Genomic DNA, 22,426 nt, shown 5'->3' on the forward strand with positions numbered 1-22,426 from the left:
CCACTAATCTCTAAAATTAGATCCTTTGTCTCCTCTTTAAAAGTACCCTATATGTCGTGGTTTGGAAGGAAAAACCTCCTTTCCACATTTGTCCTCCCACAATTTCTATATCTATTCCAGGCCCTCCCGATACATATCCCTGCTTCCTACTACTCTCAAATCAGAAGCTTATTTTCTACCTTTCTGTGGAATACTGAGAGACCTAGACTGGCTTACTCCATCCTCTCCCAGAAAAGTTATAAAGGGGGTATATCACTACCGGATATGGCACTGTATCACAGAGCCATCCAATTAGCTAGATGGGCGCTCTTGACCAATGACAAAATAAATAACCCTTTTCTTGATATTGAAAGGGCGATGCTTGGGATACATAGGAATGCTATCCTTTGGTCACAAGAAGCCCCTCTCTCTCTTTGTCCGGGGATGGGTGTACTAACCAAAAGTATGATTCTCTGCCATTGCAACTCTCCATTGGCCCCTCCTAAAGGGAATAAATTATCTAAACTAGCCCTGTTAGATGTTCTTCCATACCTCTCTGATAAAATGGGTGGTGGGGTTAAGAGCTGGTGGCACTCCCTGGGAGGTGTTAAAATAGGTGAGGTGATGAAGTCCAACCGCATGTTGCCTTTAGAAGAAATATTCACCAAACTTGGTAATAAGCTTCCTTCGCCAATCCAAAAATGGGATTTTAGAAACACCTGTAAAAGACTTGAGAAAGACCCAGGTTTTGTGCTCTCCGAGCCAACGTGGTTAGAAAACATCTCTATATTACCTAACCCTCTGAAGAGGTCAATATCTATCATATATGACAATCTTTTAAAGTTGTCTAGCAGAGCTAAGCCATATTTCATACATCTATGGGAGAAAGATTTAGGGAGATGCTTTACAGATTCTGAATCTTCATATATTTTATCTCATGCAACTGGATTCTCCACATGTACTCGCTTTCAGGAAAACTCCTATAAAAACAGTCACAAGGTGGTATAGAACCCCAGCTTACCTGTCCGCCATTGGTCTCTCTCCTAACGACCAATGTTGGAGATGTCTTGCGGAAAGTGGGACCACAGTTCATATTTGGTGGTCTTGTCCCCTATTGAAGCAATTTTGGAAGGAGGTCGAAAGTTCTATTAATAGGATCTGCGCCACCTCTATAACACTTTCTCCTGAATTAGTACTGTTGTGGGTCCCTACTCCCGATTTTCGCCCTTCTAAACATAATCTCCCTACACACATGATTGCCACAGCGAAACTACTTATCCCTACTAAATGGAAAGACACCAATCCCCCAGATCTAAGAATGTGGTATGACAGAATGCACCAACTGCATAGGTAGGAGGAATTGATGGGCTGGGCCCGAGGTAATAGAAGCAAATATCTAGAGGTATGGTCGCCTTGGAAAAAAGCACTAGAGATGAAGGATACTGAGATTTCGGACCAGTTGGGGACCGCTGCATCCCATTAAGGTGCAAAATACATCACATCAATGGGAACAATACTTCGACTTAGCATTTCTTTGTTACTCGCCATAAATACCAATGTACACCTATGGTTGCAACAAACCCTTCCAGGGTCATTTATTTGCTTAAAGGGAACCTGTCACCAGGATTTTGTGTATAGAGCTGAGGACATGGGTTGCTAGATGACCGCTAGCACATCCGCAATATCCAGTCCCCATAGCTCTGTGTGCTTTTATTGTGTAAAAAAAACGATTTGATACATATGCAAATGAACCTGAGATGAGTCCTGTCCCTGACTCATCTTACATACAGGACTCATCTCAGGTTAATTTGCATATGTATCAAATCGGGTTATTTACACAATAAAAGCACACCGAGCAATGGGGACTGGGTATTGCAGATGTGCTAGAGGCCATCTAGCAACCCATGTCCTCAGCTCTATACCCAAAATCGCGGTGACAGGTTCCCTTTAACTCTAAGTGCCTTCCCCCTGTCTCACTCCCCCCCCCTTTTCTGTTTTGTACCCTTTGTTTAATTGTACTCTAAGATTTACTGAATTCAAGATATGATTATTTCCATATACTGCAATCTTTGTAAAAGCGATACTGTATGTCTCATGACAATTTTATGGAATGTCATATTGTGATTTTTCCCTTTGATATACTGAAATAATAAAAATAGATTTTCCCCAAAAAAAAAAGGAGGTGGGAGCTGGCTGCAGAATCATATAGCCGCACCCGACCTCTATGACAAGTAGCTGGCATCCGCGGCAGTTAACCCCTGCCGCACCTGAGGGGTTAACTGCCGGGGATCGCAGCTTCTGTTCATAGAAGTCGGGTGCGGCTATATGATTCTGCAGCCAGCACCCACCTCCTGCATTTGAATTAATGGGCGAGTTATCTTCATTGGTGGCGCATTGAGCCCCCCACACCCAACCCCAGTATTAAAAATATTGGTAGCACAGTGCACCCCCCACCCAAGCCCCCCAGTATTAATCATTGGTGGCAGTGGCCACAGGATCCCCTCCTCCTCATTGGTGGCAGTGGCAGCTTCTGATCGTGTTGGTGACGGTGATAGTAGTAGTGGCACTTGTGGCCACAAGAGTAGTGGTGGTGGTATGGACAGTGGGGGCTAAGGTGACAGTGGGACTAGGGAAAAATACAGAGAAGGGAATCATGAGGGTGGCCAAGGAGTCCATGATGATATATCACAGTTTGAGGGTGGGTGAGGACTATGATGATGATTATGTTATAAACAGGACCTGGAAGCTGGATTAGGGTTCTGAGAAGGAGGTGACATCAGAGGAGGAGGGTGGTGACAATAAAGAGTAGAGGCAAGGTGCAGCCCAAACCTAAAAAAAAAATGCCAGGGCCATATCTGCTTCTATTGTGGTCAGCTGGAATTGATGATGCTGCTGAAACTATGGGTGCAGACTCAAAATGTGCCAGACTTAGGCCAAGCTTGGCTGTCGGTAGCTCTGTGTAAGGGCTGTTTCACACGAGCGGATGCCGTGCGTGGCATCCGCTCCGTGAGTGACAGCCAAGACCCGATGCAGACTGCAGAGGCACGGAGTATTAACATGATTGATAATGCCCTGTGCCTCTCTGTGATCTCTTTACTACGAAATCACAGTGACAACTTTATCTCACTATGATTTCATAGTAAAGAGGTCACAGAGAGGCACGGAGCATTATCAATCATGTTAATACTCCGTGCCTCTGCAGTCTGCATCGGGTCTTGGCTGTCAGTCACGGAGAGGATGCCACGCACGGCATCCGCTCGTGTGAAACAGCCCTAAGTGTCTTCCGTAGGGCAGTTTTTCTCCACAATTAGTATAGTGTGTTGGCCATCGTCATTATCAGTTACTGAGTCTCCCATCCAAACTATTCCTCCTCCTCCGCTGCATTATCAGTCATCGATAACAAAATGTGTAGCTAATGAACAACTATACAAGCTAAGTAATCGGATGATGTGCAGGCTGAACTCCCATGTAGTCGATACCATACGACTAAAGGCTGTATTATTCCAGCCGTTTGTCAGGCAGATCATCGCTGACAAGCGTTCATAGGAACTCTCTTTAGCGATGATATTCCTATCTAATACTGCCACCAATTTCCCGATGAACAAGCATCGGCAATCGCAATCTTTCAGTAGATTTAAAAATCATCACTTGCCAGCAAAAAAAGCCATCCTTGCCTTGTACGCTCATGTGGCCGAGACCGTGGGCTAGGGTTGCACCAGGTATCGAACGTTCGATACCCAATTGATACGGTTTCACACAGATCAATACGATACCAGAATTAGCTTTTTTTCGATTCTAGGCTGCAGTACTGGGCAGCTTAGTATCTTTTCTCATTAGAGTACATATGAATTTTTTGATCACTTTTTATAAAAATTTTTGGGAGGCCCAAGATGACCAAAAATAGCAAATCGAAAATTTTTCTGTTATAGCATTCACCACACAGCAAAAACATTTTTACACTTGAACAGTTTGGACATTTTTGGACATGGCCATACCGATGATTTTTCATTGTTTATTTACCTTTATATGTGCAATTAGGAAAATGGGAGATTAGAATTTTCGAGATTTTTGAAGTCTATGTGCATGCTCCATACTTCCTATTACATCCTCCACAGGCAATTACCAAGGAAGGCCTGGGAGCTTTTACAAGGCCCCAGGCTGCCACAGCAACCGATAGGCATCCCGCAATTTTGCACAGGAATTCTGAGTGGAGCCCCCTCCTTCTGACTAACCTCTCAGAGTTATTTCAATAAAAATCATAAAAGTAAACTCATTCCAACTGAAAACCTGACAACTCGTTTTGTCAAATGCAGGGATACCCACACCTTAGTGTTTTGGTCAGTGATTTCCATCAGTGATTGTGAGCCAAAACCAGGACTGGAGCCTCCACAGAGATGAGCTATAAGGGAAAGATCTGCACCTGTTCTGAGTTTAGAGCCACACCTGGTTTGGGCTCAAAATCACTGATGGAAATGAATGAGGCATAGCCAACACTGCTAGAAAGAACGGCAGCTCTAGGATTTGTAGGCACATGCATCCTAAGGTACCCATATACATTAGCCTAAGACCTCTTTTACACTACCGTATGGCTATTTCAGTGTTTTGCGGTCCGTTTTTCACGGATCCGTTGTGTTTCCGGTTCGGTTCCGTTTTTCTGTATGGCATATACAGTATACAGTAATTACATAGAACAAATTGGGCTGGGCATAACATTTTCAATAGATGGTTCCGCAAAAAATTGAATAGATACGGAAGACATACAGATGCATTTCCGTATGCATTCCGTTTTTTTTGCTGACAGATTGACTTTAATGGAGCCACGGAACGTGATTTGCGGCCAAATATAGGACATGTTCTATCTTTGCACAAAACAGAAATACGGAAACGGAATACATACGGAGTGCATTCAGTTTTTTTTTTGCGGACCCATTGAAATGAATGGTTCCGTATACGGACCGAATACGGCCCGCAAAAAACGGCCCACAAAACGAAAAAAAAAAAACTGTAGTGTGAAAGAGGCCTAAGGCCTCGTGCACACGGCCGTTGGGTGGCCGTGGCCGTATTGCGGCCCGCAAAAGGCGGGTCAGCAATCCACGGCCGCCAGCCGTGTGCACCCCGCATCACGGATGCGGACCCATTCATTTGGATGGGTCCGAAATTCCAGAGATGTGGAACGGAGTCACGGAATGGAACACTGGAAGCACTACGGAGTGCTTCCGTGGTGATTCTTTCCGTGGTTCCGCACCGCAAAAAAATATGACATGTCATTTTTTTTGCAGTGCGGACATACCACAGACCCATTCAAGTTGAATGGGTCCGGCCCGCTGCACGGATGTTGCCCGTGCATTGGGGACCGCAATTGCGGTCCCCAATGCATGGAACAGCTGCACAACGGCCGTGTGCATGAGGCCTAAAGTTTATCAAAACACATGACTGAAATTAAGCAATTGTTCGTTGTTTGGAATCTAACAATGATTGCTTTAGCCGACCGATGGCAGAATACCATCATCTGTTTGAAATGTTCAGCTAATAGTTGGAGATCGTTCATGAACAAAAGATCTTTCTGGAAAGAACATTCCCACTAAGATCATTCTTCCGAGCCAGTGAATGTGTATGGCTAGCTTGATTGTCTAGAATGGCCAGTATGGACTAAAATATACAAAATGCTTATTTACCAGATGATCCTTTGTTCAACTGATGTTCAACCATCAAACTACCTGCATTTAATGTGTATGGGCACCTTAAGTTCCCACCAGAATTTACTGTAAGGTGATTATTGGGGATTTTAGGTGAAGGACCTAAAAATCACTCAGCTTATCACTTGTGTGGCTGCATTCAGAAAAGGAAACATGCTTTGTCTTATAATGTATTCCCAGACCCCTAATCTCAGGAAAAGGGTACCATGGACTCCTAGAAGCTCTGTTAGCATACAGAGCACAGTTCAGCTTAAAGGGAACCTGTCACCGGTATTTTGGGTATAGAGCTGAGGACATGGGTTGCTAGATGGCCGCTAGCACATCCGCAATATCCAGTCCCCATAGCTCTGTGTGCTTTTATTGTGTAAAAAAAACGATTTGATACATATGCAAATTAACCTGAGATGAGTCCTGTCCCTGACTCATGTCACACACAGGACTCATCTCAGGTTAATTTGCATATGTATCAAATCTTTTTTTTTTTACACAATAAAAGCACACAGAGCTATGGGGATTGGGGATTGGGGATTGCGGATGTGCTAGCGACAATCTAGCAACCCATGTCCTCAGCTCTATACACAAAATCCCGGTGACAGGTTCCCTTTAACCCCTTAAGGACCGGGCTCATTTTCACCTTAAGGACCGGGCCATTTTTTGCAAATCTGACCAGTGTCACTTTAAGTGCTCATAACTTTCAAACGCTTTGACTTACCCAGGCCGTTCTGAGATTGTTTTTTCGTCACATATTGTACTTCATGACACTGCTAAAATTGGGTCAAAAAAGTTATTTTTTTTGCATAAAAAAATACATTTTTTACCAAAAATTTTGAAAAATTAGCAAATTTCAAAGTTTCAGTTTCTCTACTTCTGTAATACATAGTAATACCCCCAAAAATTGTGATGACTTTACATTCCCCATATGTCTACTTCATGTTTGTAGCATTTTGGGAATGATATTTTATTTTTTGGGGATGTTACAAGGCTTAGAAGTTTAGAAGCAAATTTTGAAATTTTTGAGAAATCTTCAAAATCCCACTTTTTATGGACCAGTTCAGGTTTGAAGTCATATTGTGAGGCTTAGATAATAGAAACCTCCCAAAAATGACCCCATTCTAGAAACTACACCCCTCAAGGTATTCAAAACTGTTTTTTCAAACTTTATTAACCCTTTAGGTGTTCCACAAGAGTTAATGGCAGATGGAGAAACAATTTTGAAATTTCTATTTTTTGGAAAATTTTCCAATATAATAAATTTTTTCCAGGAGTAAAATAAGGGTTAACTGCCAAACAACACTCAAAATGGGTTGCCCTGATTCTGTAGTTTGCAAAAACACCCCATATGTGGTCGTAAACTACTGTTTGGCCGAACGGTAGCACATAGAAGGAGGGGAACACCATATGGGTTTTGGAAGGCAGATTTTGCAGGACTGGTTTTGTTTATACCATGTCCCATTTGAAGCCCCCTGTTGCACCCCTAGAATAGAAATTTCAAAAAAGTGACTCCATCTAAGAAAGTACACCCCTCAAGGTATTCAAAACTGGGTTTACAAACTTTGTTAACCCTTTAGGTGTTCCACAAGAGTTAATGGCAGATGGAGAAACAATTATGAAATTTCAATTTTTTGGAAAATTTTCCAATATAATCAATTTTTTCTAGGAGTAAAACAAGGGTTAACTGCCAAACAACACTCAAAATGGGTTGCCCTGATTCTGTAGTTTGCAAAAACACCCCATATGTGGTCGTAAACTACTGTTTGGCCGAACGGTAGCACATAGAAGGAGGGGAACACCATATGGGTTTTGGAAGGCAGATTTTGCAGGACTGGTTTTGTTTATACCATGTCCCATTTGAAGCCCCCTGTTGCACCCCTAGAATAGAAATTTCAAAAAAGTGACTCCATCTAAGAAAGTACACCCCTCAAGGTATTCAAAACTGGGTTTACAAACTTTGTTAACCCTTTAGGTGTTCCACAAGAGTTAATGGCAGATGGAGAAACAATTATGAAATTTCAATTTTTTGGAAAATTTTCCAATATAATCAATTTTTTCTAGGAGTAAAACAAGGGTTAACTGCCGAACAACACTCAAAATGGGTTGCCCTGATTCTGTAGTTTGCAGAAACACCCCATATGTGGTGGTAAACTACTATTTGGCTAAACGGCAGGACATAGAAGAAGGGGAACGCCATATGGTTTTTGGAAGGCAGATTTTGCTGGACTGGTTTATTTACACCATGTACCCTTTCAAGCCCCCTGATGCACCCCTAGAGTAGAAACTCCATAAAAGTGACCCCATCTAGGAAACTACGGGATAAGGTGGTTGTTGTTTTGGGACTATTTTTGGGGTAAATTTGATATTTGGTTGCTCTATATTACTCTTTTTTGAGGCAATGTAACAAAAAAATTAAAATCTAAAATTGTTTCTACATTCGCTATTTAGTTTTGTGGAACACCTAAAGGGTTAACATAGTTTGTAAAGTAACTTTTGAATACCTTGAGGGGTGTAGTTTCTTAGATGGGGTCACTTTTTTGGAGTTTCTAGTCTGGGCTACATCAGGGGGGGCTTCTAATGGGACATGGTGTCAAAAAAAAAACTGTCCATCAAAATCTGCCTTCCAGAAACCGTATGGCGTTCCCTTCGTTCTATGCCCTGCCGTGCGGCTATATAGCCATTTACGACCACATATGGGGTGTTTCTGCAAACGACAGAATCGGGGCAATAAATATTTAGTTTTGTTTGGCTGTTAACCCTTGCTTTATTACCGGCAAAATGGATTTAAATTGAAATTTTGCCCAAAAATAGGTGTTTTGGCACCGTTTTTATTTTATATTTTTAACACCGTTCATCCGAGGCGTTTGGTCAAAAGTTATTTTTATAGCGACGACTTTTACGCACGCGACGATGCCCAATATGTATGGCTCTCAGACTTTGGAGACACTAAGCAGGCATCCTAAAACTGCGGCCCTCCAGATGTTGTAAAACTACAATTCCCACCATGCCCTGCTGATGGCTGTAGGTTGTCTGGGCATGCTGGGAGTTATAGTTTTACAACATCTGGAGGGCCGCAGTTTGAGGATGCCTGCACTAAAACTAATATTTTTGGGGGAAAGAAAAATAGTTTTCGTGTCTCCAAAGTCTGAGAGCCATAGTGTTTTATGTTCTCTAGTGAACTGTTGGGGATTATAAAAATGTAGTACTCCATGGAAGTGTGATACTCCCTGAAGCAATCGATAACGCAGAGGCCCGGATGATCGGGGCACGTGTCGCACTGAGTGGTGGTGTCCTTCCGTATCCCCCTCCTGCGACACACTCTGCACTTTTTTTGGGTTCGTCCCTTCTTTCCAGTATGGGGGACCACACCTGGAAAGTGTTGGCCAGGGACGATCCGGGCGCCTCCAGTTCCCGAGGTACTCCGGCCTGCTCTTTCCCGGTCCGAAAAGATCAGGTCCTTGAGGACTGCCTCATAGAATTGGAGGAATGTCCCTGTGCTGCCAGCGCTTCGGGATAGTACAAAAGAGTTGTACATGGCAACCTGCACCAAGTAGACCGCAACTTTTTTGTACCATGCCCGGGTTTTGCGCATGGCGTTATATGGCGTGAGGACTTGATCCGAGAGATCAACTCCTCCCATATACCGATTGTAGTCGACGATACAATCGGGCTTGAGGACCGTTGCCGCGGTACCTCGCACAGGGACTGGGGTGGTGCCGTTACCGTGGATTGTGGACAGCATAAGGACATCCCTCTTGTCCTTATACCTGACCAGCAACAGGTTTCCACTGGTAAGTGCACGGGTCTCACCCCTGGGGATAGGTACCTGGAGGGGGTAGGCAGGGAGGCCGCGCTGATTTTTCCGCACGGTCCCACAAGCGAACGTAGATCTGGCGGCAAGGGACCTGAACAAGGGAATGCTGGTATAAAAGTTATCCACGTACAAGTGGTAACCATTATCCAGCAGTGGGTACATAAGGTCCCACACGAGTTTCCCGCTAACACCCAGAGTGGGGGGACATTCTGGGGGTTGAATACGGGAATCTCGCCCCTCGTACACACGAAATTTGTAAGTGTACCCTGAGGTACTCTCACAAATTTTGTATAGCTTCACGCCATACCTCGCTCGCTTTGTGGGAATATATTGGCGGAAACTGAGTCTCCCCTTGAACGCAATGAGCGACTCATCAACCGCGACCTCCCTTCCAGGTACGTAGGCCTGCTGAAATGTGGCCCCAAAGTGATCGATGACAGGCCGTATCTTATACAGCCGGTCATAGGCAGGATCACCTCGGGGTGGACATGCTGCATTATCGGAATAATGCAGACATTTCCGGATGGCCTCAAACCGGGAGCGTGTCATGACCATACTGTACAGTGGGGTCTGGTACAGGACGTCCCCACTCCAGTATTGCCTGACACTGGGTTTTTGGACTAGACCCATATGCAGCACGAGGCCCCAAAATGTCCTCATTTCGGCTGCACTGACCGGCGTCCAGCCACCGGGTCTAGCCAAAACTGAGCCTGGGTTTTGAGCGACGAACTGTTGGGCGTACAGATTCGTCTGCTCCACCATCAAATTCACCAGTGGGTTACTGAAAAAAAAACTAAAATAGTCAATTTCAGTAAACCCCACTGTGGGAATCTGGATTCCAGGATTGCCAGCGAAATCCGGAATCTCAGGCTCAAAGTCCACTGGGGGACACCAGCTAAGTTCATCGGCAGGGGTCTCCGGTGAACTTATTTGGTGGGCCGGGAGGGGGGTGGGGGGGCTGGTGGTGGTGGGGGGCTGGTAGGGGGGGGCAAGTGGCAGGGGGGGGTCTGGGGTCTGATAGATGGATCAAAAAAAGTTTTGTGTAAAAGTTAAAAGTTTTTTTTTTTTTTTTTTTTTTTTCCTAACTAACTTTTCCCTTCTTTCCCTGCCTAACGATGCCTCTCCCTCACTGACCCTAACCTACCTGGGTGGCGATGGGTGCAGGAGGGTGATGGATGGCGATTAGGGGGACACAGGAGCTGGTGCTGGACGATGCTGCCGGGTGCTCGTGCAGAACAGGAAGAGGAGGGGAGAGAGGAGCGCAGGAAGTTTGAATCTCGCGCCTCTCTCCCCTGCACCAATCAGCACCCTGGACAGCAGTGTTCAGCACCAGGGCCAGCACCGCCTCCTCAAATCCTCGGACTGCGATTGGTGGTGTATAATTACGCCACCGATCGCAGTCTTTTTCCGGTTCATCGGGTCACCGGACACCCGAATGGACCGGAAACGCAGAAAACCGCAGGTCTGAATTGACCTGCGGTTTTCTGCGATCGCCGATACGGGGGGGTCAAATGACCCCCCCCTGCGTTGTTACGGGATGCCGGCTGAATGATTTCAGCCGAAATCCCGTTCCGATTAACCCCCGCGGCGCCGGAATGCCGATTTTAAGTCAGGACGTACCGGTACGCCCTTGGTCCTTAAGGACTCGGGAAATAGGGCGTACCGGTACGCCCTGTGTCCTTAAGGGGTTAAAGTGTACCTAAACCTTCAAGTAATTTTTTCTAAACTGTTTAATAAACCAGAATAATGATTTTTGGAATATATTTTATTTATAGATTTTACTGTTTTTGTAGCCAAACTTGGCCTTTCTGAAGCGCTCTTCACTGCAGCCAAGTATGTGGTGTACGTATTCACTAAAACCTCATAGACTATCGGTATAGGACAGGGATGCTCAACCTGCGGCCCTCCAGCTGTTGTAAAACTACAACTCCCACCCTGCACTGCTGTAGGCTGATAGCTGTAGGCTGTTAAGGCATGCTGGGAGTTGTAGTTTCGCAACAGCTGGAGGGCCGCAGGTTGAGCATGCCTGGTATAGGATATACTGCACTGATGTACTATGACAGGCTTTAGTGCAGCGATGACAGCCAGCTCTACATAGCATGTTTCTGCTCCTGCATGTCCTCGCTCCCTCTGCTTGGCCCATCAGTGCAGAGTACCTCGTACTGATGTTCTTTGCCAGGAATTTCGGAAGAGCAGAGGGCATAAACAGGAGAACATAGTTGCCCTCTGCTCTTCCAAAACTGACAATACAGAGCTCACTGCAGCACATATTGTAGAAGTCAGAATCTGAACACTGCATACATGGCTGTAGTGCATAGTGCTTTCGAGGGTCCTGTTAAGGTACTAAAACAAAATCATTTATCAATCAAATATATTACAAAAATCATTATTATGCTATTTGCAACAGTGTAAAAATGTATGTACACTTTAAGGCCCCCTATTAGGCTACTTTCACACTGGCGTTTTGGCTTTCCGTTTGTGAGATCTGTTCAGGAATCTCACAAGTGGTCCGGATCAGTTTTGCCCTAATGCATTCTGAATGGATAAGGATCCGCTCAGAATGCATCAGTTTGCCTCCGTTCCGTCTCCATTCCGCTCTGGAGGTGGACACCAAAACGCTGCTTGCAGTGTTTTAGTGTCCATCTGACGAAACTGAGCCAAACGGATCTGTTCTGACACACAATGTAAGACAATGGGGACGGATCAGTTTTCACTGACACAATCTGGCACAATATAAAACGGATCCATCCTCCATTGACTTTCGATGGTGTTCAAAACAGATCCGTCTTGGCTATGTTAAAGATAATACAAACGGATCCATTCTGAACGGATGCAGACGGTTGTATTATCTGAACGGATCAGTCTGTGCAGATCCATGACAAATCCACACCAAACGCGAGTGTGAAAGTAGCCACACGGGCTAATAATAGAGAACGAATGCTCGTCCTCAATAATTGGCCCATGTAACGGTGCCTCCGATCACCCTATGAATGAGCAAACTTCATCAGGTGACAGCATCATTGATGCAGACACCAAAATCATTGTTTCTGGGCAGCAGATAGGCCAGTGTAAACAGTAATCTGCTGCCTGGAAATAATGATCCTCTAGGGGACCAGCGACCGCAGTAGATGCATTTTTTATCTTATCTGATGAGCAGGCAATTATCTTGAACAAACGGATCGTTCCCTATAATTGACTGCAAAGTCAGTCCATGTAAAAAGGCTTTTACTGTGGGGGACTGAAATAAGAATTACTGGGGACATTTATCAAACTGGTGTAAAGTAGAATTGGCTTAGTTGCCCATAGCAACCAATCAGATTCCACCTGTCATTTTTCACAACTCCTTTGGAACATGAAAGGTTGAATCTGGTTGCTATGGGCAACTAAGCCAGTTCTACTTTACACCAGTTTGAAAAATGACCCCATACCTCTTTATAACTACAGCCTAGTAACTTGAAAGTGAACACCTAGACTTCTGAGCTGATAAATGTCTTAATACATCAGCTCCATTTTTCACACAGACATACAAAGCTCTGGCTGCCTGCACTTACCACATGCAAATTGATAGAGCTCTACCGAACTGGGATACTCACTAAGGAGCTCCCCTTAGTAGCATCTGAAGGCAGAAAGTATGTCATTTAGACCTGAAATGTTAATTGTTCAGGTATACGAGGTGGCTGAAAGGGTTAACCATTGTTCAGTTGTTAATGCATTTGTGTACAAAATAGGAAATGATCCAGTTTTCCAACATACATATATATATAGAATTGTGCTCACATATCATATCAGTGCAGTGGGCTCCTGCCATGAGAATGGCATATCCTATAGATCATTCCTGTGTGAAGCAACCATAGGACTAAAGGTGTCAGCCATGTGACTCCGCACCTACAAATCATGTGATCTCTGGTGCTCAGTTAGCAACAGGTCTACAGCACATCAATGGTCTAACTGCATACGACTAATGGGGGAATACTTAGCATTCTGGTTTTACAATCTATTTATTGTTTATCAATTTACTTGTACAGAATGGTCTCTAGGTGACCATGGCTGCATTACATAGGACTGTGGGGTATATATCTACAGGGTGAGTCAAACGTCTCAGGACACGCTTTTAGTTCAGAAAAAAAAGGAAAAATGAAATATCGGAGTACCCTAGCAAGTAATGGGTGAGGGGGCCTATCTATTAGCCTATGTCTGGAACATGACCGCCATCTTGAAAGCCACATTATTGGGTGAAGGGCACATTTTTTCCAATCTCATAGAGGACCAGAATTTCCTCAGAAATTGATTGCCGCAATCAGATTTTCAATATCTCCTGTGAGTCAAAAGTTATCAACACAGGAAGTTCTGTCTTCAGCACCAGGGACAACACATTGTACACATCAAATAGCTGTGCATCACAGGGAACGTTCCCGGTTGTTGTTGCCACTTTCTGGGTTGATAACTTTTGAAACACAAAAGATATAGCAAATCTGACTACATGAGCCCCTTCCCATTTTAAAAATGCACCCTTGATCCAAGATGGTGGCCATGTTCAGGACATAGGCCCCCTTACCTATTACTTGTTGGAGTATTGAGACATTTCATTTTACCTTTCGTTTCTGAAATAACAGGGTGTCCTGAGACTTTTGACTCCCCTTGTATTTAGCAGTTCAGCATTCCTTTTTTATAAGCAAGGCATGTGTGCACATATACATGGAATCAATGTGGAGTTACATATATGGCACCAAAGAATCCAGAGCTTACATTTACAAATCAATGTGAATACTAAATGATGTTCTCAGTTGTTAATCTGTACATAGGATATAATGATTGTTGTACATGCATCGTAAGAAGAAGAGACTCACTTAAACAGGAGTGTCACTACATGTCACTACATATTTGTAGTCAGAGTTTCCATTTAAAAAATATTTTATGCTTCGATGTCAATCTTACCTAACATTGTCATGTCTTTGAATATAAATCTTATGGAAAATTCTGTCAGGTGGCTTCAGAAAATCTTCCTTCATTTCCATAGCAACATTTCTAGGTAAAAGACTCATTAAAAGACGCTCCTAAAGGAAACACATTTGAAACATAATTTAATATTCCTAAGGAATAAATAAATGAAATAAAATAAAATATACTTCTGATGCCATAGTATAAACTTGACATTCAGTCCTCTCTCCACCCATCGCGAGGAGCAGTTATTGTCTCTACACAGGACTGAAGAGTGGCACTGCTTCTGGAGAACATGATAACTAACGCCATCTATAATACTGTATTATACTGTATTATGGTGCACAGCGAAGCACCTTTCTGATTTTACACAGCCATTGCTTAGCTTACTTTGTGGTAAAATTAGTGACAATTGTAGTGCACATTGTTGCATCTTAAGCCACTCCTGTTTGTTGAGCTGCTAAGTGTTCTGCACTGCAACCCAGAAGCGCAGTGTTACAGAATGTGGTCACACTCTGGTGCCCCCATAATATGGAGAGAAGACCACCACCACCACTGCAGAAACATAGGCAGTATCAGCAGAGATGAAGACGTACACCTGGTTCCAAACAGCACAAGACTACCTTTAAATGACCAGCACCACTCATTGGGTCATCAGGGGAGAGACGTCCAGAAGTACCAGGTAGGTCTTTGCACCCCAAGACCATCATAAATGAGTAGAATTTACTGGCATTTATAAGATGGTCTTGAGAAACACGCAGCCGGTTAATTACAGAAGTGAACAGAATAGACATGTAGGCCTGGCTATGAAGAATGAAAGGCATAAACTGATGCACATTATAACTAGTGAGTGCTTTTTAGTACCTTAAAGGGGTTGTGCCATGAAAAATTTCTCAAACCAGGATCTGGCTCTGAATATTTTTCTAACTGCATGTAATTAAAAATGTAGTTTAGCCAGTGAGCTATTCAATACAATGGATCTGTATAGCTCCACCTGCCGTTTTTTCTTTTCCTTATTTCTTGCCCACCTCACTAAGCTGGTCAAATGTGCTCAGTTTAAATTTTTTTAACTGCCACTTACCCTATCTTCAGTTAGAAGCTGTGGCAGAGAAAGAGCTACAGCAGAAAGGAGACACCCCCCCCCCCCCCCTTCCCCGAGAAAGGAGACCCCCCTGAGCTGCCAGCCTGAAATACATCTAGCAGAACAATTGGAGCAATGAATGGGGAGATCTCTGGACCCAGGTACAGGGCTGTTCTAGCTTTGTTAAAAAGAGACTGTCATGTACTATATGATCTCTGATTTTCCTTTTTTAAATCAATCATGGCATAACCCCTTTAGGAAACTTTCAGGTCAGTGCTTTTCTTTAAGAAATTAAAGGGGGAAATGAGATTATACACATAAGGAAAAAATGTAATGGCATTTATCTTTTTTGCAAGAATCGAGATGCCAGCCAATTTAAAGATGTAAGTAATTCCCCTGGTGATTTTAGATTTGTTCACTCCAAAGCGCTAAGAATTTTCAGTCATTTACCCATCAGCAATAATGATTCATTTACATGAGAGAAAACATATTAAAGAGGACCTTTCATCAGTTTAGCCCTAGTCTAATTAGGGTCTTACCTTATAGGGCAGCCCCCACTGATGTCATCGCACTCCCTGGCTATGAGCGGTGCGCTCTGATTGGATGCGCTCACAGCCAGGGAGAAGAGAACCGCTCCAGTCTCTGCCTAGTATAACCAAGTCAGCTAATTAGAATATAAGGCGCCAAAATCAATGGGGGACAACAGTGGATTAACCGGGGGGGTCTTTGAAAAAAATAAAGTGTGATGACATCAGTGGGGGGCGCACTATAAGACAAGACCCTAATTAGACTAGGGTTAAACAGATGAAAGGTCCTCTTTAAACAAACACTTTGTTATGCTACTGTATCTAAACAAAGAGAAACTAGTACATTTAGAACACAGGTTACAAAACCTGTCTAATCCAAATTCAGCCATATGCTTACGGTAGTGCGAACCAATATAAGAAATTATGTCATATATCTTCTCCAGTTAAGACTTCTCCTCCCGTCCTCCTGCAGAAGGTTAGGGGCTCACTGAGAGGTCCAGATACCGCTGCTGCCCACAGAGGTCTATGGAGGGGGAGGAGGCTGAGAAGCCCCACGTACTTCAGGGGAGTGAATTTTCATCATTGTGGGAAAACAATGCTGCACATTGTATAATGGGCAGCACATTTAATGCACATCTTAAAAATTGCATAAAATATCCCATTCACTTGAATTGCTATTGAATCGGGTTCTACTGTGAGCAGGTCCTCTACATTGTAATTGAAAACTGTGGCCCAGACCAGAGGGTTTCTGCTGCAGAAGCTGCAAAATCTGCAATGTGAAATACAACCTCTTTGAAGATCAACCCTTAAAAGGGGTTGTCCCATGTAAAATATCCTACATTTTTCAAATAGTGCCACAAATCTGAATACTTTAGTATTTGCATGTAATTAAAATTTAGCATAGCCACTGAAATCTATTTGTATAGCCCCGGCTGCTCAATTCTATCCTTCAGCCACCGCCAGCCATATTTACTGTTAGAAACTGGGACATTTAGGGAGAGAGCTGCAGCAGTAAGGACATATCCTCTAAGAAAGGACACTCCTTCAAGCTGCTAGATTGAAGTAAATATAGCAAAGCAATTGGAGGAGGGAATGGGGGGGGGGGGGGGGTTCGCATCCATGTGGGGCAAAAGGCTAGCTTAGTAAGAGAGAGACTGTCAATGTATATATGTAGTTTTTCATTTTTTACATTATTCATGGGATAGACCATCCTCAATAGCAGCTATATTTAACAAGTACTGAATATATAAATAATACAATATAATACAATCACTTTTGTGATAAGATAGTAATAAGAGGCTGGCAGAAAGAGAAAGGGTATGGACCCAGGTGAAGGTCAACATGCAGCAGGCACGGCCCATGAGCAGGAGGAGCCGAGCAGACCGATGGTTCAGTATAACTTGTGCTTTAGGGTTCGCTCCCAGATTTTTTTTTGCAGAATATTCAACAACTGAAAATCAGTTCCGTTCATTTCAAAGGGCCGGCAAGGACATTGAATTCTGCAAGCTTTATTCAGGGGAATGGAACTGATTTTCAGTTGCAGAAAATTGTACCCTTGTACAGGTAAAATCCTGAAGTCAGGGAGTCGGTCCTATCAGTGACTGACAGCCTTCCCTCTCCGATAGATGTCCGCCTCCTTAACCAGTGATACTAAACCCACAAAGCTCTATCTCAGTCTGCTCCGCTCCTCCTGCTCTAAACCCTGCTGCCTGCAGCTTACATTGCATTTTCATGGTGACAGAGTCCCTTTAATAGTGCACACTGACCTGTTTTTCATTTTCATCTTCCAGCCTGAGCCTGTCCTCTATGCAGTTTCTTGCCTGAAGAAAAGCCTTTCTCTGGGCCCTTTCTGTCAAAATCCGCACGAAGACCCCAGACAAATTTACACTGACAAAAAGAATAGTATTGGCCACAAGCTGAAAATAAAACAGAGTTATTATTAGCCTTGCGAATTATTACATTTCAACACCATTCTAGTAGTCAAAATGTCCGGCTTACATGTTAGAAGCTAAGCATTGTTAGCCACACAGTCTATGACTAGAAACAAACCAAGGTACCATGCCTGAAACTCTGGCAATTTGAAGTCAAGAAATGTGTATCTATCACAATTTAGCACCGTAGCCATGAAAAAGGCATTTATATTCAGTTTTACTTTTTACAGATTTTTTTTTTTCCTTTTATTGCCTTCTGAGGCACACCACACCCTTTGAATTGTTAAGTGGGTTCTACTGGGCACTGAAATGCCATAAATGTGGACAGAAACTCCCTGTTTGGGTACACTGCCGGATTCAGCACAGATTTTGATCGATTGGGTTACTATTGAACATCCTCTGGATACCAGTACAGCCATTTCTGACAACCATACTTTTTCCTTTCTTTCTATGGAGCTGTGTGAGGGCTTACTTTTTACAGGATGAGTTCCATCATCATTGGTTACATAGGACTTTTTGATTACTTTTTATTCTCTTTTTGGGATGTCTGATAAAGAAAAGACAGCAACTCTGCTACTGTTTTCCCTCCGGACAGGAAACATGAAATGAACTTTACTCTGCTGGTCATTACAATTACAGAGATACCACTTCAGATTTTAGGCTACTTTCACATATGCAGCACAGAAATCATGCAGGCTTATTCCGCACTAGCCGTATGGCTCATTGACTGTAATGGGAACCAGCGAGGATCCAGCCAATCCCCAGCTATTTTTGTCCATCCGAATCCCGGCATTTATAGTCTATGGGGTCCAGAGGGCAATGCCAGATCCTGAGAACTCCGGCAGGTTGTTCTCTCTATTAGAGATGAGCGAACTTCTGTTTTAAGTTCGGCGTCTAAAGTTCGGGTTTGGATTAGCGGAGAATCCCGATCTGGAACCGGATATGGATTCCGACTTCCGTTGTGGTCCGTGGTAGCGGAATCAATAATGGCCGATTATTGATTCCGCTACCACGGACCACAACGGAAGTCGGAATCCATATCCGGTTCCAGATCGGGATTCTCCGCTAATCCAAACCCGAACTTTAGACGCCGAACTTAAAACAGAAGTTCGCTCATCTCTACTCTCTATGAAACTAGCTTAGTGTTGTAATGCTTTGTAACTCTCAGTATTATAATGAAAGTTGCCTATGAGACCGAGCCTGGGGCCTAGCTGGCAGGTCCAGAATCCTTTGTAAGACCCCGGGCTGGGGTTAATTTGGATATCTGAGCTGCATTGCTATAAACAGCAGAGGGTTAACTGTGGGGGGGGGGGGGGGGGGACATTCTTTCATTATTTTATCATATTTGAGAGCACTAAGACAGGTTTGTTATAACTTGCCCAAACTCTTTAAGGACAAATAAACTTTCTTCAAACATGAAAGTGTTCTACATTTGCTTTGGCTCACATTTTTTTTAACGACATAGATAGTAAATGATATGACTGTAGCGTTTACTACTAAAGACCCAGGAAAAGTTAGAAGCACGTATTACTGCAAATTTTATTGGTTAAAAATTATCAGTTTTATTACCATTATGGTTAATGTTTTCACAAAAAACATTCTGGGCAACTTTAGATAGCCCCGTCCAAAGGTAAATCTAGACCTTACAGATTAGCCGACATTACTCATTCACATATTATTCCATATACTATCTGAACATATCTATATAATTATAATGCAAGTAATATTATTGGTGCCATTCTCGGCATGTTGGACGAGGGTGTACACTGGCACGTGACTACAACTTCTGAATGAGCGTTATGCTCTATAATTAGAGACGCTTTTGTTCCCTTTGCTATGTATTCGTTATAGGATAAATTAGCAGATATCAAACAGCTCTTTGTTTTAATAGATCTTATTCAGAAGGTTGATTGTGGTGAGCACGGAGTAGTGACATAATGCCAGCCTCGTAATATAAATACCATGGAAACAGTCACCCTACTCAAGACGCAAAAAATTCTTAGCATCCAGCTCCTGCAGGAAACCTAAATATAGAGCGTTTGTAAAGACCCCGGAGGAAACTCAAAGACAGACATAGATTAGTACAGGAACTATTTCCTCATACGTATGCAGAATTATTGCTTGAAATTAGATTTTCACACGACACAGCAACAGCATTAGGTGGAATTAGTCAGATTAAAAGCCCTGCAGCTCACCAGTGCATACTGCTCCCCTAAGAAGCCTAACCGTAGTACGATTTATGACAGCAAAAACACCCAGATCTGAGCGAAGGTACAAGTAATCTGAGAGAAAATATAGGTAATCTGAGCGAAGGTACAGGTAATCTGAGTAATGCGCTACAGGTAATCTGAGAGAAGGTACAGGTAATCTGAGCGAAGGTACAGGCTATTTAAGCGAATGTACAGGTTATTTAGGCGAATGTACAGGTAATCTGAGTAATACGCTACAGGTAATCTGAGAGAAGGTACAGGTAATCTAAGTGAATGTACAGGTAATCTGAGTAATGTGCTACAGGTAATCTGAGCGAAGGTACAGGTAATCTGAGCGAAGGAACAGGTAATCTGAGTAATGAACTACAGGTAATCTGAGCAATGCTCTACAGGTAATCTAAGTAATGTGCTACAGGTAACCTTAGTAATGCATTACAGGTAATCTGAGTAATGCACTACATATAATCTGAGTAATGCATTACAGGTAATCTGAGTAATGCACTACATATAATCTGAGTAATGCATTACAAGTAACACGAGTAATGCGCTACAGGTAATCTAAACAATGCACTACAGGTAACCTGAGCAATGCGATACAGGTAATCTAAGCAATGCCCTACAGATAATCTAAGCAATGCAATACAGGTAATATGAGCAATAAACTACATGTAATCTGAGTAATGCGCTACAGGTAATCTGAGTAATGCTCTACAGGTAATCTGAGTAAAGCTCTACAGGTAATCTGAGTAAAGCTCTACAGGTAATCTGCGTAAAGCTCTACAGGTAATCTAAGTAATGTGCTACAGGTAATCTGAGTATTGTACTACATGTAATCTGAATAATGCATTACAGGTAATTTGAGTAATGCACTACATATAATCTGAGTAATGAATTACAGGTAACCCGAGTAATGCGCTACAGGTAATCTGAATAATGTTCTACAGGTAACCTGAGTAATGCGCTACGGGTAATCTGAGCAATGTGATACAGGTAACCAGAGCAATGCGATACAGGTAACCAGAGCAATGCGATACAGGTAACCAGAGCAATGCGATACAGGTAACCAGAGCAATGCGATACAGGTAACCAGAGCAATGCAATACAGGTAACCAGAGCAATGCGATACAGGTAACCAGAGCAATGCAATACAGGTAACCAGAGCAATGCCCTACAGGTAATCTAAACAATGCCCTACAGGTGATCTAAGCCAGTGTTTCCCAACCAGTGTGCCTCCAGCTGTTGCAAAACTACACTTCCCAGCATGCCCGCACAGCCAAAGGCTGGATGCACGCTGGTTGGGAAACACTGATCTAAGCAATGCGATACAGGTAATATGAGCAATGCACTACATGTAATCTGAGTAATGTGCTACAGGTAATCTGAGTAATGCGCTAGAGGTAACCCGAGTAATGCATTACAGGTAATCTGAGTAATGCAATACATGTAATCTGAGTAATGCATTACAGGTAACCTGAGTAATGCGCTACAGGTAATCTGAGCAATGCGCTAGAGCTTCTCACTCTCATGAGATATGGCATTTTCTCATGTCTCAATGTGTATACAGTGGGTGCCTACAATAAGATGTAGTCTTAATTGATTTATTGGTATTTTTATGATATATAATGGACAGTGGGAGAATCATGAGGAGCTGGGTGTAATTATGGAACATTTAGGTTGGCACGGATACATGAATGGTACCTGTGTACACTATGTCCTCTTCTTATTTCCTGTATTTTAAAAGGAGAGTGAGAAGCTGCAGGGGCGGAATTTGGTGTCCAACGATTGGTTACTGAAACGCACGTGTAAGACAAGACAGAGCGGATATGATAGAAACTTTTAAATACATAAAGGGAATCAACAAGGTAAAAGAGGAGAAAATATTTAAAAGAAGAAAAACTGCTACAAGAGGACATAGTTTTAAATTAGAGGGGCAAAGATTTAAAAGTAATATCAGGAAGTATTACTTTACTGAGAGAGTAGTGGATGCATGGAATAGCCTTCCTACAGAAGTGGTAGCTGCAAATACAGTGAAGGAGTTTAAGCATGCATGGGATAGGCATAAGGCCATCCTTCATATAAGATAGGGCCAAGGGCTATTCATAGTATTCAGTATATTGGGCAGACTAGATGGGCCAAATGGTTCTTATCTCCCGACACATTCTATGTTTCTATGTTACATGGGGTGTGTCGTATTCACATTTTTACTTTATAAGTTTTATATATCCGTATGCTCTTGTCTTATTTTTCTCCCCTGAACAG

At 43.0% G+C, this 22,426-nt stretch overlaps 1 protein-coding gene across 1 annotated transcript in view; it reads right to left on the reverse strand.

The window, feature by feature from the left end:
- The window catches only part of ADCY1 (adenylate cyclase 1), a 435,025-nt gene that overhangs the window by 350,230 nt on the left and 62,369 nt on the right, over positions 1-22,426 (reverse strand). The window contains exons 2-3 of the mRNA XM_044294968.1: positions 17,793-17,942; positions 14,416-14,534 (exon numbers count right to left, since the gene is read on the reverse strand). Of these exons, the coding sequence (XP_044150903.1) occupies positions 14,416-14,534; positions 17,793-17,942 (269 nt within the window). The remainder of the gene's footprint in view (positions 1-14,415; positions 14,535-17,792; positions 17,943-22,426) is intronic.

This window comes from Bufo gargarizans, chromosome 5 (genome assembly GCF_014858855.1).
Source record: "Bufo gargarizans isolate SCDJY-AF-19 chromosome 5, ASM1485885v1, whole genome shotgun sequence".
Lineage (NCBI taxonomy): Eukaryota > Metazoa > Chordata > Amphibia > Anura > Bufonidae > Bufo > Bufo gargarizans.